The sequence below is a fragment of the Mirounga leonina genome, unplaced genomic scaffold, assembly GCF_011800145.1.
Source record: "Mirounga leonina isolate KUSES-001 unplaced genomic scaffold, KU_Mleo_1.0 Mir_195, whole genome shotgun sequence".
In the NCBI taxonomy this organism is placed as follows: Eukaryota; Metazoa; Chordata; class Mammalia; order Carnivora; family Phocidae; genus Mirounga; species Mirounga leonina.
This window is the reverse complement of record NW_023270490.1, coordinates 341,171-356,457: the sequence shown is the minus strand read 5'-3', so window position 1 is coordinate 356,457 and position 15,287 is coordinate 341,171. Positions and strand designations below refer to the sequence as shown.

At 55.5% G+C, this 15,287-nt stretch overlaps 1 protein-coding gene across 1 annotated transcript in view; it reads left to right on the top strand.

Moving 5' to 3' along the window:
• The window catches only part of PREX1 (phosphatidylinositol-3,4,5-trisphosphate dependent Rac exchange factor 1), a 176,917-nt gene extending 168,974 nt beyond the window's left edge, over positions 1-7,943 (top strand). Inside the window, exons 34-40 of the mRNA XM_035025355.1 lie at positions 279-422; positions 521-635; positions 2,135-2,201; positions 3,239-3,411; positions 4,917-5,019; positions 5,289-5,356; positions 6,238-7,943. Of these exons, the coding sequence (XP_034881246.1) occupies positions 279-422; positions 521-635; positions 2,135-2,201; positions 3,239-3,411; positions 4,917-5,019; positions 5,289-5,356; positions 6,238-6,280 (713 nt within the window). The 3' untranslated portion in view covers positions 6,281-7,943. The remainder of the gene's footprint in view (positions 1-278; positions 423-520; positions 636-2,134; positions 2,202-3,238; positions 3,412-4,916; positions 5,020-5,288; positions 5,357-6,237) is intronic.
• Positions 7,944-15,287: the final 7,344 nt, after the last annotated feature.

Sequence of the window (15,287 nt, the reverse complement as noted above, 5' to 3'; positions counted from 1 at the left end):
CGGGAGGATGGGGCTGTTCGAGGCTAGCCCTGACGGGCGGGAGGGCAGGGATGGCTGACCAGTGCTCTACGGTGGGCAGACAGGGAAGTCCTGGGATGCCTCTCTGAAGGTGGGAGGCAAGCGATTCTGAGGCTCCTCCTTTGAGGGGAGACAGGGAGGTCCCGGGATGCCTTTCTGGAGGTCTGAAGGCAGGTGTGAAGCTGCCCTAATGAAGAGGGGGCAGGGCTCCCCTCGGGCCCACGTGGTGAGCCACCCTGCCCCTCCATGTCCTCCCACAGACACCAACATCTTCTACCACATTGAGGGCAGCCGGCAGGCGCTGAAGGTCGTCTTCTACCTCGACAGCTACCACTTCTCTAAGCTGCCCTCCCGCTTGGAGGGCGGGGCCAGCCTGAGGCTGCACACCGTGCTCTTCACGAAAGGTGAGCTGGGGGTTGCTGAGGGGGGCCCGCTGGGGATGGCTGCAGCCTCTGAGCACACTGGGACCCAAACACCTGCCCTCCCTCTTCTTTCTTCTTAGCTCTGGAGAATGCGGAGGGGCCACCTCCTCCAGGCAGCCAGGCTGTGGAAGATTTGCAGCAGGAGATCAATGCCCAGTCCCTTGAGAAGGTTCAGCAGTATTACCGCAAACTCAGGTAACTGCCTGGGCTGCATGTTGGGGACAGGAGTCTGGACACTGCCATGGAAGGGCGGATATTAGCATGTGTGTGAGTGGGCCAGGCCCTCTGTGTATACCGGCTCTTCAGATCCTCCCAGCAGTCACAGTAGGCCATTCTAACCCACTTTAAAGATGAGAGAACTGAGGCCCCCAGAGCACACCCAGCTTGCCCAAGGTCGCACAGATAGACTGTGGCTGAGCTGAGCTTTGAACTGGGTCTGTTCTGCTTCAAAGCAGATTTTTCCAGTTGAGAGGAGCTGCCTATTTGATTCTGTGTGGGAGTGGGAACTGGGGCAGGGGCCCTGGGATTCTTGAACCTGGGGGTAAGGGAGGAAGGGGCGGTGGTCCCCAGGGCTTTGGCCCTGCTGAGAAGAGAATCCCCCCCCCCCGCCCAGAGGGAAGTGCAGAGCAGGGACCACCTCTGCCCAGAAGGAAGCTTCAGGCCCAGGGAGGCAGCTCCCACTACCACCACTCAGCCCAGCTCCTTCCTACTCCTGCCTCGCCTTCTTCCCCTGTGGAAGAGGTAGGCTGAAAATCAGTTCAGGGTTTTGGGGTGTGTAAGAGCTTTACTGTCTTGGGGCCCAGCTTTACCCTTTGGAAATGGGAGAATGGTGCTTTCATTAGTTTGTTCAGGGAAAATATCCAGCTGTATCATTAAAACTGGTGTCTCTCTGGATTGACTGATGCCATCAATCAGTCCTGTGCCATTTGTCGAGTATTTTAAATATTGCCTCTGAGAGCATTCATTCATCCATCCTTCCTTTATTCAGCGCATGTTAAGCGAGAGTTTTTGTGGGTCAGGCTCTGTTCCGGATGCTCTGGAGTCAGCAGTGGCCAAACAGAGCCTCTTGTTCATGGAGTGCAGATTCTAGAGCGGCAGTTGCCCTGCTTTCTCAATAAAGTTTTATTAGCACCCAGCCACGGTCACTCGTGTACGTACTGTCTGGGGCTGCTTTCGTGTTAGCGCAGCAGAGCTGAGTAGCATCTTGAAGGAGACAGTCCGGTCCATTAAATATTTACTCTTCGACCCTTTACAGAAAAAATTTGGCCGAGCCCTATTTTTAGAGGGGGAGATGAGCAATAAGCCAGTAGACACAGAGCATTGTACCGTGTCAAGTGGTAACAAGTGCTCAGAGGAGAGATTCAGTAGGACAAGGGGATAGACAGTGGGGAGGTCGGGTCCTGATTCTGACGGCAGGCAGGGAGAGGTAGCATCCGAGGAGAGCCTGTGGGGGGCTGCCCAGGAGCCCCCTTGTCATCCTCCCTCCCTCCCGCTGGGTGACCCCCCAGGCTGTTGGAGGAATAGGGGGCCCCCCACTGTTGGAGGAATAGGGGGCCCCCCGCTGTTGGAGGAATAGGGGGCTGTGGACAGGGAGAGCAGGGCAAGGTGCCCTCAGGGAGAGTCATTGGAGGAGCAGAGGGGCAGCGGCTGCAGTGGGGTGGCGGCCCCACCCTCACCCCATCTTTCTCTCTCAGGGCATTTTACCTGGAACGGTCTAACCTGCCCACGGACGCCAGCACCACGGCGGTGAAGATAGACCAGGTGTGCCCCGCCTTCCCTCACCCCGCCGCGGAGCTTGGGCAGAGCTGGGGGCTGTTGGGGTCAAGATGCAGCAGATGGGGCCCGGGGTCCCACTGCAGCCAGAATCCTGGCAAAGGAGCCCCTGAGGCCTCTGGAGTCCCTCCTCCAGGAATATCCTTCCTGGGAGAACTCCTTCCCCATTTGAGGAATTCCAGCTTCTTCCCCACCAGCTTCAGAATTCCTGCGATGGCTTTGTCCCTGCTGGCGCCTTCCTGCTCCCCCCTCCTTTACCCACGCATGTCTCTGAAGCAGGCCCACACCAGATGTGGCCACATGGCGTTCTTTTTGTTTGATTGGAATTTGTTGCCAACGTTTGAAAATCAAAAGCTTTCCAATGGAATGGAGGCTTCTCGCTTTTCTGGAGAAGCGGAGGGATCTGGCTGTCCAGGGCCCACGTCCCCACCTGGCACGCTTGGCTTTCCAGGGGTGTGTGCTACAGGCCTTCACTGCCTGCCCAGGCTCAGGCAGGCCTCGAATTTGACCGTGCTTTGGGGGTACTGGCCTTGGGGCTGGAGGCTGGGGGCTCCCAGAGAAGTGGTGGGCACAGCTCTCTGGGGGTCTGTAGTGTGGCTGGCAGAATGGTAAGATGACACAGAAGGAATTGGCAGACTACCATTTAATGCCTGCACAGGGGACTGAGAAAAGCTGGAGGCACCGGGGGTGGGGGGTGGGGGGGGGAAGTGCTCTTCCCAGGAAGGTACTGTTTGGAGAGGACAGGAGGGGGCACTTCTCTCAGACTTAGCTGGGGGCACACCTGGCGCAGGTGGAAGGTCAGGCCTGAAATACAGCGTAAACCCCGAACACCAGTTTGCGGGCCAGTGGGGAGGTGCAGATGGTCCCTGAGCGGGGGTCAGGGAAGGTTAACTGGGTGGTAACCGCGGGAGGGGTGAGCCGTGGGGACAGCTGCAGTAACAGCTGGACAGGAGGGAGCCAATGGGGAGGAAGGCCGGATGGGGGCCTCCTGCAAACGTCCCGGTGTGTGTGCGTGCACCTTGCAGCTGATACGCCCCATCAACGCCCTGGACGAGCTCTGTCGCCTCATGAAGTCCTTCGTCCACCCCAAAGCTGGCGCCAGTGGGAGCTTGGGCGCCGGCCTCATCCCTGTCTCCTCCGAGCTCTGCTACCGCCTGGGCGCTTGCCAGATGGCCCTGTGTGGCACGGGTATGCAGAGGTGAGCTGCTGTGACGTCAGGGCAGGAGGCGGCTGGACGGGCTCCGGGAGGTTTGCGGGCCCAGGACGAGGAGGCAGGGGCCGGGGTTGAGTCCCGGTTCTGCCCCTGCCTGTGGAGCCCAGTCGCGGCCTCGGCCCTCTCTCGGCCTCCGTTTGGGAAGTGGGGCTGCAGGAGTGGGGGTCCCCGGAGGCCCGTGGAACTCTCTGGCTCCCTGACTCTGGGGTTGGTGTGAATGAGAGTCTGCAGTGTGGTTCTGCTTGACTGGCCGCCGTGAGCTCGCCCCTCTCCACTGGGGCAGAACTGGCCTCCGTGCCCCACTGGATGCCCTCCTACTCTCCGCCCTTTGTCCCTGCTGCTTGTCCCAGGGGTGGGGGGAAGAAGTCACCTTCTCCGACTGGCCTCCCCTGACTTCCCTATTTAGAACTGCACCCTCTCTGCACCACCGATGGCCCCACCGTCACCCCACATACAAGGCACTTGGCTCGTGTGTTCGTTTGTTGCTGGTCACCCCCAGCATCGGCCAGCTCTGTGAGCGCAGGGACTTGTTTTCTTTCTCTGCCCTACCCTGGCACTGAACAGCGCCTGGCACACAGCAGGTGCTCAATTAATGCTTGTTGAGAATGCTTACTGTGCACAAGGCCCATTGTTAAGGGATTGACTCATCTCCTCTTTATAGCCAGCCAGTGTGTGTGGCCTTTTCCAGGCGCTTCTATGCAAGGCCATTTTGCCCCCCAGGGGACCCTTGGTAATGTCTGGAGACATTTTTGATGGTCACAGTGAGGAGAGGAGGGTCCTGTTGGCATCTCGTGGTCAGAGGCCAGGGATGCTGCTCAACATCCTACCAAGCACAGGACAGGCCCCCCGCCCTCCGCCCTGCCCCAGTCAATAGTGCCCTGGGAATGGTCTACCCCAGTCTCACGGTTAAGGAGACCAAGGCCTGGGGAGGGCCGCTGACCTGCTGAGGGTCACAAAGTGATTCTTTGGCTGAGGCTTGAATCCAAGAGGCCTGGCTGCAGAGCCCATGTTCTAGAATTGTTCAGAACAGGTGGGAGGGATGACTAGATGTGTCCGTGTCAAGCCCTATTGACAAGTTGTGAGGCATTAGGGGAGTCACTTCATTTATTCCTTCAACAAAAATACTTACCAAGCACCTCTTCCGAGCTGGCCCACTGGGAATATCAGAAGAAAACAGGCGAAGGAAAGCTCCTGGTGCATGGTGCTCATGTATCAGGGGGTGCCGATGTATCAGGGGGTGCCCAGAGTAAAGCAGTAAAATGCCTACTGGGTGCAGGAGTGCTGGCTGCCAGGAGGAAGGCTGGGCAGGGGTGGGGGGTGGACAGGAGGGAAAGGGGGTAGTGGGGGGGCTCTCAGGGAGAAGGCCTGAGGGGGAGGGAGCGTGTCCAGCAGTTATCTGAGGGCAGAAGGGGCAGTTCTCGGGGTGGGGGGAGAGGGCAGGCCATGAGGCCCACCCCGCAGCGACGGTCCCTCCCGCCCCTCCCCTGCAGGACCACCCTGAGTGTCTCCCTGGAGCAGGCGGCCATCTTGGCTCGGAGCCACGGGCTGCTGCCCAAGTGCATCATGCAGGCCACGGACATCATGCGGAAGCAGGTGAGGCGGCCCCATCCGCCGGGGCCTCTCCAGGGCCTTGTGGGCTGAGGGCATGGTGGGTTCTTAGTCAGGGTGGGATGAAGGGCTGTGTGGATGGTCTGGGTGTCACCAGCCCCAGGTTAGGACCTTCTCCCCACCTGGTGGGGCCCCGGATTTCAGCTTCTGGGGCCTCCGGTTATTGCCCTCACCCCACCCACCTGCACCCACACATTTCCTCCCTGAACTCGGGGCAGAGGCAGGTCCTGGGCCTCATGGTTCTTTCTTCCCAGGGCCCCAGGGTGGAGATTCTGGCGAAAAACCTCCGAGTCAAGGATCAGATGCCCCAGGGTGCACCGCGGTGAGTGGTTGCTCCCCCCCCCCCCCCCCCCCCCGCCCCAGAAGGCCAGGACCTGGGCTGGGCATGAAACTCCCAGCCTCACGCCAGGCAGGCCCCCCCCCTCTGGTGTTCCGATGGGGCTTCATGTCTCATTTATGGGGACCCACTTTGGGGAGTGACGAATACCACTCCAGGCACTGGTCTTATTTCTTTACCAAACAACCATCCTGTGAGCATTCTCTCTAGGTGGCCGGTGGGGACACTGAGGCACAGAGAGGTTAAGTATCTTGTCCCAGGTCATACAACTAGTAGATGGCAGAGGTGGGATTCTGGGGGCCCAGGGGCCGAGCTCCCGATGGCTGCGCTGCCTTATTTCTCTGTCCTGCCCCTGTCCCTGTGGCAGCCTCCTGGCTGGTCCCCCTGCTATCCTCCTCCCCACAGCAGAGCTGTCAAGTCTCTCCTGCTTGAGACCCATGTAGCGGCTCCTTCTTCTTGGCAGATGAAGCTCAGAATCTTGCCACTGCAGATGTTAGGGAAACTGGGGCTGTTCGTGGGGTGCCGGAGAGGTTCCCAAGATCTGTTAAGTGGAAAAGAACTCCAGGGGCTGAGCGCTGAGTCTGGTCTGCCATTAAGTGTGGAAGAATGCAGCCCCCCACAATGTACACATACACCCCCACACACGTATCTTAACAGCCAACACGCATGTGCAGATGCATCTATATTCGTAAACCCACTGCCAGTCTGGAGGGGGCCAGACAGCTGGGGGAAAGCGTGTGCAGACTGGATGTGTTTCACCGTGCATCTTCTTATACCTATTGAGTTTTGTTTTCTGGGCAGGGATTATGTGTTCAGAAAAATGGCCTGCCTGGCTGTTCCTCATGCTCTTCACCTCTGTCCGCCAGGCTCTACCGCCTCTGCCAGCCGCCAGTGGACGGAGACCTCTGAACGTGGAGATACAGCTGCCCGGTGCTCGGCGGCATCCTCTGGAGCTGGGGTTTGGGAGGGCACGGGGGCCGTGCTGGCCTTCTCCAGAGCTGGCCAAGGCTCCTTCCTGCTCTGGAACCTGCCAGCCTTCTCCATTCCCTCCTGTGAAGACAAAGCGGTGCCCCCACGCCCGGAGGGGCTGGCTGATTGGCCCTGGGCCGACCCATTCTCCACACTTTGGCCAGAAGCCTGAGGGGTGCTGGGGACCCACAGAGCTAGCTGATGGGTGCAGCCAGGACCTGGGCTCCTGCCCACAAGTCCCCGGGATACAGGGGAGAAGTCACGGGCGCTGGAGCTGGAGGTCTGCAGACCCAGCTGCCTCAGGATGGCTCAACCTGCACTTTTGAAACCTCTGGTTTCCTTCTAAGTCCACATTCCAGGCGACACACGTGTCTCCTCCTCCTCCTCACCTTAGCTTCCAATTCACCCCTAACCCTGTACTAACCTGCTCGGTGGACTCGGAAAAGCCGGGCCTTTGCCAGGAAAGACAGAGGGACAGGGCACACCACCTGTCACCAAGAGGAAACTCGAAAGCCACACCAGCTTCTGACATGACTGCCATCAGAACTTGAGCCATCAGCCCTGGGCACGAGATTTGCTCCGACTTTATTTATATGGTGTGAAATCTCTATGGTTTATTTTGGGGTTTTTATGTTGTTGGTGTTGTCGAGATTTTTTTTTTTTCCCCTCTGGGTTGTGTGATTATATATTTGACATTTTAAATTTCAAAGAAAGGTATATTGTCTAACAGGGGACCAACATAAGGTAGCGTTGACGACTTCCCACTTCTACTAAAAAAAAGAGAAAAACTAAATTATTGAAAATTCAAAAAATGTCAGTATTTCATCTTTTTTTAATATTAGGGTCTTAAGGTATCACTTACAGGTATTGACTATGATTCCTTTTCCCACCCACCTCAGTTCCCTAGCAATCGGTCAGTGTTAGCATGAATGACTCTGCTCTCTTTGGATGCTGGGCCACAAGGGTTGGAGTGGCAGCTGGACCAGGGCTGGGGGCTGGAGGGGGTTGAGCCACCCACCTGAGACGCTGCCACACACAGGCGTCTGTCCTGCGGGGCGGAGGGCCACTTGGAAACGCAGGGTGGTGGCTTCTGTAACTTATTCTTTTAATGTTAGCCCAGAGCAGGGCATTTGGGATTTCTCAGCCAGCCAGCCAGACAGGAAGCCAGCCTGCCCACCTCCTGGGCACAGGGACCCACACTGGGATCTCCTCAGCAGTTTGTCCCCTCTAGCTTCTGTATGCCAGCAGGGAAGCATCCCAGCTGAGGTAGCAGGGAGGGGATGTCTTTCTACGCTTGTCTGGTGACTGAGGTCGGGAATGGGTTCCCCACTGCCCCTGAGGCTTGAAGCTCCACCAGCATCTTGGCCCCCTGGGCCTCCAGGGGCCAACCCTCCCTGTCTTGCCACTGTGGCCTAAGTTGCAAGAGGTGGGCATGTTGCTGGACGCAGGTGACACGGATACGAATGGAGACGTGCTTTAGCCCCCTGGCGGGAGATGGAGAGGAGCCCCCGAGGGCAAGGGCGTTGTGCACTGGTTTACTTTAAAATGTACAGATCTTCTCATTAAATTCATGATAGATTTTTTTTATTATTATTAAAAGTCAGTTTATAATATAAAGATCCTGATCTGTGGAGGGTTCCTTTGGGGGCTGCCCCCGGCGGGGCGGCCAGCGACACGGGTGGGATGAGCTCCTGCTCTGAAGGCCGCACGGGGCACAGGGACGGTTCCCATCGATGCTGTCCTAGTCCCTGAGCCAGCGACGCCTGCAGTGACGTTACCACTCCGAACCTGTCTCCTGCTCTAAAATGGGGGCAGTATATGTGTTCTCTCGCGGGGGCTTGTGCCTCACGCGGGCCGGGAAGAGAATGGTCTTTATACTGCGTTCTCCTTTACACTCCATTCCGAGCTCCCGTTTCACCGCAATGGTGGGACATGGGACTGTTTTTGCAGGCACTCCTTGGCTCCTTTTGGGTGTCATGCCAGGGTTCCCAGTCATACATGTGCCCGGGGGTCAGGGTAGGTCCGCGCGATGCCACCCAGCGCCCCCCGCTGCATCCTGCAAGGCCCACTGGCGTGTGGGATCTGGGATGGAGCTGGAGTGGAGGTCCGCTCAGCACGTGGGCTGGTTACCGGCCAATCAGAGTCCAGGCTGCTGCAAGCGGGCCAATCAGGATAGACGCCGGCGCAGACTCCGCGCGTGCGCACCTGGACGTGTGTTGTGGTTCTCACCTCCGTGCCGGGGCCGCCCTAATGGAGCTTCCGGGGTCCGTCTGCCCAGCCAGAGATATCTCATTCCCTGGGCCGGGTCTGAGCTGCAGACCTGTTTTGCTGGGCTTGTTCTATTCCTGCCTCCATCTCCCGCCCTGTCTCCTTTCCTCCTTCCTGCCCTCCTCCCTCCCCGCTCCTACTTTTTCCTCTTCCCTCCCTCCTGTCTTTCCCTCTTCCCACACTCTGGAAGACCCTGACATCTATGAAAGTCTCCCTTGGGGTACCCTCCTCTTGAATCCTGCCATCCTTGGGAACCCCCCGAGCCACGATGTCTCCACCCAGTCCTACCTTTCAGACCAGCGCTCCTTTTTTTTTTTTTTTTTAAGATTTTATTTATTTTTTTGAGACAGAGAGAATGAGAGACAGCATGAGAGGGAGGAGGGTCAGAGGGAGAAGCAGACTCCCTGCCGAGCAGGGAGCCCGATGCGGGACTCGATCCCGGGACTCCAGGATCATGACCTGAGCCGAAGGCAGTCGCTTAACCGACTGAGCCACCCAGGCGCCCCAGCGCTCCTTCTTTGAGTCTCTTCTCCTTCCACGCTAACCCGTTCCAGAGCCCATTCTCTCAAGGGCCAGACTGAGTCCTTCCCAGAGAGATGTCCTTGCGTCTTTCAATGACAGGTGTCAAAGACTCCATACTGTAATAGTTGAGAATGAATCCGGGTGGGATTTGAGGCACAGGGGTGGGCTGATTGTTTGGAATTATCTGAGGCCAGTGTTTGGACCCAGGGACGAACCCTCTGAGCAGAGAGCTGCTACCTCAGTCCATATTTGGGGTCAACAGGGAGGATTTGATGCCTTCCTTCAGGCAGGCACTTGTATAGGAAACAGCAGATTCTGCCTGTTCTATACCCGAGTACCAGAACCGAGAAAAGTGAAATCTCAGGTAGTGATAGACAGGGACGGCTTTGGTTTGGAGCTGAGAGGTAGGGTCTCTGTGGCCTTGAGCAAGTCACATCCTTTCTCAGACACAGAGCTTTGTCTGCAAACGGAGGGGGTGGGGTGGGGGGGTAGGGGGGTAGGGTGGGGGCAGAACCTGCTTTTGTCTCAGGAAGGCCTTTCTCACTGCACAAAATGGAGCACGAAGTGCTGCCCAGAGCAAGGGGGCATTTTATGGGAGATCTCAAACTGGTGGCTTCCTGGTTGAAACTTGGAAATAGATGTGGGTTTTGTTTTTGTTTTTCCTGATATGGTGTTTTCATAATTTTGACTTAGACCCTTGAGAATCGCAGATTTCACTTCCAAATTCTGATTTTTTGTTTCTTGTGAAAATTCAGAAGTTCTGGTCCCCCTGGCCCACATTTCTGCCTGGCCATGTGTGGCGGTGGCTGAGGAGGGTCACTACCTTTGGGCAAGGCACCAGCTCTCCCGTCCCCCGCAGCCCCTCCTGGCCCAGCACATTCCTTTACTTGACCTTCTCGGCTCTGGGCTGGCCTCGCTCAGGCAAGCTTGGCCAGTGCCTGCCTCATAACTGTCCAGATCCTCAGCTCTGGAGTCACCATGGTGATGTTGGCTGAGGGAGGACCTGGTGACCGGGGTTGGTGGGCTGGTCAATGGAGCATCAAGGGGAGGGCAAAACCCTGCAGCTGATGAGTCTCTTGAACCTCCCAGCAGGGTTTTCAGAGTCCCTCTGAGCCTCGGTTTCTTCCAATTGTCAAATGGAACTGACTCAGAAATGACCCCTTGGTATGGATGGTGTCAGGGGCCACTCAGGAAGCCAAAGGTGGGATGGGCTATGTTGGCCACTTTATGATTTTATCTAAATTTAAATGTCTGTGTATTTACCATCCTCCTCCCCCCCCCCCGCCCAGTAAGAGCACCCTGAGAACAGGAGCCATATCCCTCTTGCATGCCCTGTCCCCAGTGTCCAGGCCAGTGCTGGGCATCAGTGAACCATGGCTAAATAAAAGAAGGATCACGACTATCAGAGCCAGGAACCCATGCCGCGGCTACCTGCAGCCAAAGCTCGTGTCTCTAACCGTGTGCTCTGCACCTGGCTTTGTTCTGGGGCTGGACTGGATTGTTGAGGGCTGTGAGGATCTGGCCTGGTACCTTTGAAGTCAGATAACCTCCCCCCTGGACCTGGGTCTTCTGTACTTGCTGAGTGCCCTCTCCTGGGAGGTCACCACCTCTCTGGGAGCCTCAGTTTCCTCTCTGAGAAATGGAGAGGTTTACCCACCTGGCTGTGTTGTTGGAAGACCAATGGTCTCCAAGGTTCCCAAATTTGACTTCCAGTGTATAAATGTGGTGCTCTGTTCTTCCAGCAGGTGGTGCCAGAGACCGGGTAGTGACCGGAGGTGTTGGTTACCTGGGCTCTTATTCTGCCTGGTCCTGCCTACCAGCTTCCAACACACAGGCGCATTGATGGGTGCCCACATTTGGGACACAGGTGGCCTGGAGGCACGGGCTGGGACTGTCTGGATGATGGGCACTGGCCCCTGCCCTTCTGGCCTGGGCTTGGCCTGATGTGGTGTGGATATTTTCTCTTTTTCTTTATTTTTCCATTTTTCATTACTTCTCTTTCTTTAAAAAATTTTTTTTAAATTTATTTTTATTTTTTAAAATTTTAATGAATTAATGAATTTATTTTAATTTGTTTTTTACGTTATTTCTCTTTCTCGATTATTTTTGTCTTTTCCCCCTCCATTTCTTTCTTTCCTAGATTTTCTATTTTTTCTTTGTCCCATAACATACCTGTGAGCTAGACTCTATAGTCTTTCCTTTTTTTTTTTTTTTGTTTAATTGTGTGCGTTTCCTTCTCTCTCTTATTTCCTCCCTTGTAATTGGATATATGAGAAGGATGTGAAAGACCCTTGTACACTGTAAAATGAGATGCTTATGAGGGCTGTGGCCTGGACCCCGCCAGTTACTGATGTGCACCCCACCCTGGCCTGGAACGAGGCCCCGGCTAGAAACATTGACCACCAGGTGGCGCTGTGGGCCCTATTGTCCTGGCTGAGCCTCCCAGAGCAACTTGGGGGCGGGGGTGGGGTGGAGGGGTGGGGGAGTGGGGTGGGGGTTGCTCCTGCTGTAAGTCTCTGGGATTTGGGGCTTTGTGGGGAGGTGAGTCAGAAAGCCTAGCCCAAAGTGGCCTTCCCTGGGCACTTAGTAACATCTCCTGGAGGGTCAGGAGAGGGCTGTAGGGCAGCAGAGCCCAAGTCGTCTTGTGTGCCTCAGTTTCCTTACCTATGATGAGAGAGGGTACCACTCAACTCCTCAAAAAGGACTTATCCTCTGACCAGCCTGGCCTCCTTCAGACTTCTTTGAAGGATCAATAGCAACGTTCAGAATCTCTCGTGTGTTGAGCGCTCAGTATCTATTGGACACTTGGCTGGACGGCTTAACAGCATCATCTAGCGCGATCCTCTTACCAGCCCTTTGAGGTAGGTATTACTAAGGCTCCTTTTTACAAAGGAGGAGATGGGCTCAGATCGTTTTAAGTGACTTACCCAGGGTCACACAGCTCAGAAATACTGGGCCCTGATGTAGTTCCAGGGCCGTGGTAGCAACATTACATTTAGCAAGTGGGAAACACAGTGGCCACTGGATTTCTCAGACTCTCTGCCCAGGTGCACCATGGGAGAATCTGACTTTGATCCCAGAACCTGGCAGAAATGGGGGCAGAGGAGGGGAAGGGTTGAGGAGATCACCTGACTATGGAAAGGCCTGCAGGCTGTCATGGGAAAGCAGAAGGGTGCTTTGCTGCCTTCTTGCCATGGGTGCTGCCTTAGGGCCTTTGCACATGTTCCCATGGCCTGGAGTGCTCTTCCCTTCGCTGGCTCAGGCTTTGCTGCCTCATTTTACTCACCTCTGCTCAACTGTCTCCTCCTCCTCCATTCTTTCCTATGACCCTATCTCCCCTCCCCCTGTTTCATTCTCCTGCATAGCATTTACCACCACCTGGCTGAAGTGATCATTGGTTCACTTCCTGTCTCTTGCACTACAGGTCAGCTCCACAAGGGCAGGGAGTCTTGTTCATCTCATTTATTAGTGACTTGCAGTTCATCAGAATGTGGTGGGAAAGGCCTTCTAATGACAGAGCAGCCTCCTGGGTCGCTGGTGGTGGGACCTGGAGGCGAAGGGTCCAGGAAGAGGCCTAGACACATCAATGCTGAGAGGCACACTGGCTCTGGGCTGCCTCTGCCATGTGTCCCAAAGGAGGACGAGGAAGCCCGCTGGAGGCCTGGCAGGCCCAGATGCATAGGAAGGTGCCCGCTGTGGGCTCGGGCCCACCACACACACCAGCAGCAGAGCTGCTTCTTGAGCACCTACTGTGTGCCTGGTGCCATACTGGGCATTGTTAGTACAGTGCTCAGTCAGCATGCTGGAGGTGCCCATTATCTGCGGAATGTAACGATCAGAGTCTTGTCCCAGTAGATTCTTCGTATTTCTTGCAGGTGTTCACTTAGTACTAGTTGACTTTAGTGGACAGAATCAGGGAGCGAGGGGTGTGGCGGGGAGGACAGTGCATCCCATTGGCGAGGATTCTGATCACCAATCCTCACCAATTCTCACGGCACCTGTGAGAAGACACAATTATTAGTCCCATTTTACAGATGAGAAAATAGGCGGAAAGTGTGACATGACCTGCCTGAGGTCAAGAAGCCTTGGAGCTGGGACTGAGCACCTCAGACTCCAGCTCCCCGGGTGTGTGAACACCTCCGGGGCAGGCAGAACAGCCAGTGCTGAAGGGGCTCCGGCCTTTGCAGTCTCCCCCACACCCTGCCTCTCTGGCCTGCTGTCCTCCGGGCTCTCTAATCTCGTTCCTTGTTCCCACCTTGGGAACTTTGCACCTGCTGTTTTCTCTGCCTGGAACCCTCTTGCTGGCTGTCTCTCCCGCGGCAGCTGGCTCCTTCCCGTTCGTTATTCAGGTCTCAGTTGCGATGCCACCTCCTCTGAGAGGCCTTCCAGATTGAGTAAAGATATCATCACGTATTGACTCACGCAGCATGCTCTTTCCTTCTGCCAAAGATCCAGTCTTTATTTAGTTTCCTTTTGCATTTCTTAACTCACATATTGTTGACCTACTCCAAGCAGACCGCACGTTCCGTGAGGGCTGGGCCTGCCTCGCTCACAACCGTATCCCAGTTCCTAGTACACCTACAGAGCATAGTAGGTGCTCAGGCAGTCCTTGTTGACTTTGGTCGAATGAATCAGTGAAGGAGTGGCCGTCGCATGGAGGATTTGGATCACTATACGGCTGCCCCCTCATGAGGTATTTATGCTAACTTAATCTTCCGGTTTTGGAAAGCCCGAGATTATATCTCTCTTCCTTCCCTGGGTGTGATAGTTCTGGTCCTGACCCGCTTCCCTCAGAGCCCTTCTGCTTCACCCAGGCCTCAGAGCCCTTGCGGGAGGCCGGGATGGAGCTGAATGCCCCCACGAGAATGTTCTTCCATCAGGCTGGATCCGGGTCATCAGGGGCTGGGTCTGATTTGGCAGGGCACAGCTGATGAGGCAAAACCCCCTTATCCAGAGTGTGTCCTCACCCAGCATCCGGCACACAAGAGGTCTGCAGAAAGCCGTATGTAACTCTAGGTCTGCTCTGCAGCCCATCTGGGTCCACCTCGGGCTCTTGCCGGTATCATTTATCAAGTATTTATTGAGGGCCTACTGGGTGCCCGGCCCTGTTCTAGGCCCAAAGTCACATCAGCGAAGTGCTTGTGGAGTTTATTTTCTGCTGGAAAAGACGGACAAAAAAGCCAATAAACACACGGGTATGTAATATGTCAGATGGTGTAAATGCCAATAAGATAAATCTAGCAGGTGGGAGGTCAGGGACAGATGTGGGAGCTATTTTAATAAACCATCAGGGAAGGCCTCTTGGGGGCAGACCCTTGAACGGAGACCAAAGGAGGAGAGACTGCGGAGATAACGGATTCCACACAGCCCCGAAACAGCCGGTTCAAAGGCCCAGAGGTAGAAAGTCTCCTGGGTGCTCAGCCCAGGGGATGAATCATGAGGACAGGGCTGCCTTCACAGGCGGGCGTGTGACCTGTGTAGTCACAAAGTGCTCAGAAGGGCCCCATGATTGGCTCAAGGCTCTGTTGTTGGTGTCTTGAAATTCTTCTAAAATAATTTTTTTTTTTTTTTTTTTTAAAGTAGGCTCCATACCCAGTGTGGAGCCAATCACAGCCTGAATTCATGACCCTGAGATCAGGACTTGAGCTGAGACAAAGAGTCAGACGCTCAACCGACTGAGCCACCCAGGCGCCCCACAGTCTTAATTCTTAATAATTTTTGAGCAAGGGGCTCTATATTTTTATTTTGCACTGGGCCCCACACATGGTGAGGGTGATCTTCGTGAGGCTGTAAGCCGATCCTGGGATCCTGCCCCTTTGCCTGTAATTGCTGGACATTGACCCACTTCTGACCAGTAAGGTGCAAGGGCCTTGTGCTGGTGGGTTCTGGGAAAATCTTTTCTCCCTGAAATGAGAGGGCTCTTGAGGAACGTTTCTTTTCTCCCCGTGCCCCCTCCTTCCTGCTTTGGATATTGGACACTTGGATACTTCTCTCCACATTTACTGCTGCCACCCTGATCCAAACCATCTCATCTTTTGCCTAGAATATTCTGGTGTTCTTACTAGTCTCCCTGCTCCTATCCTCATCCCTCTGCATGTAGCGTCTGGTTTTTCTGTCTTTCTGCCCAGAAGTTCTGGGGGCTTCAACAGAGGGGCCC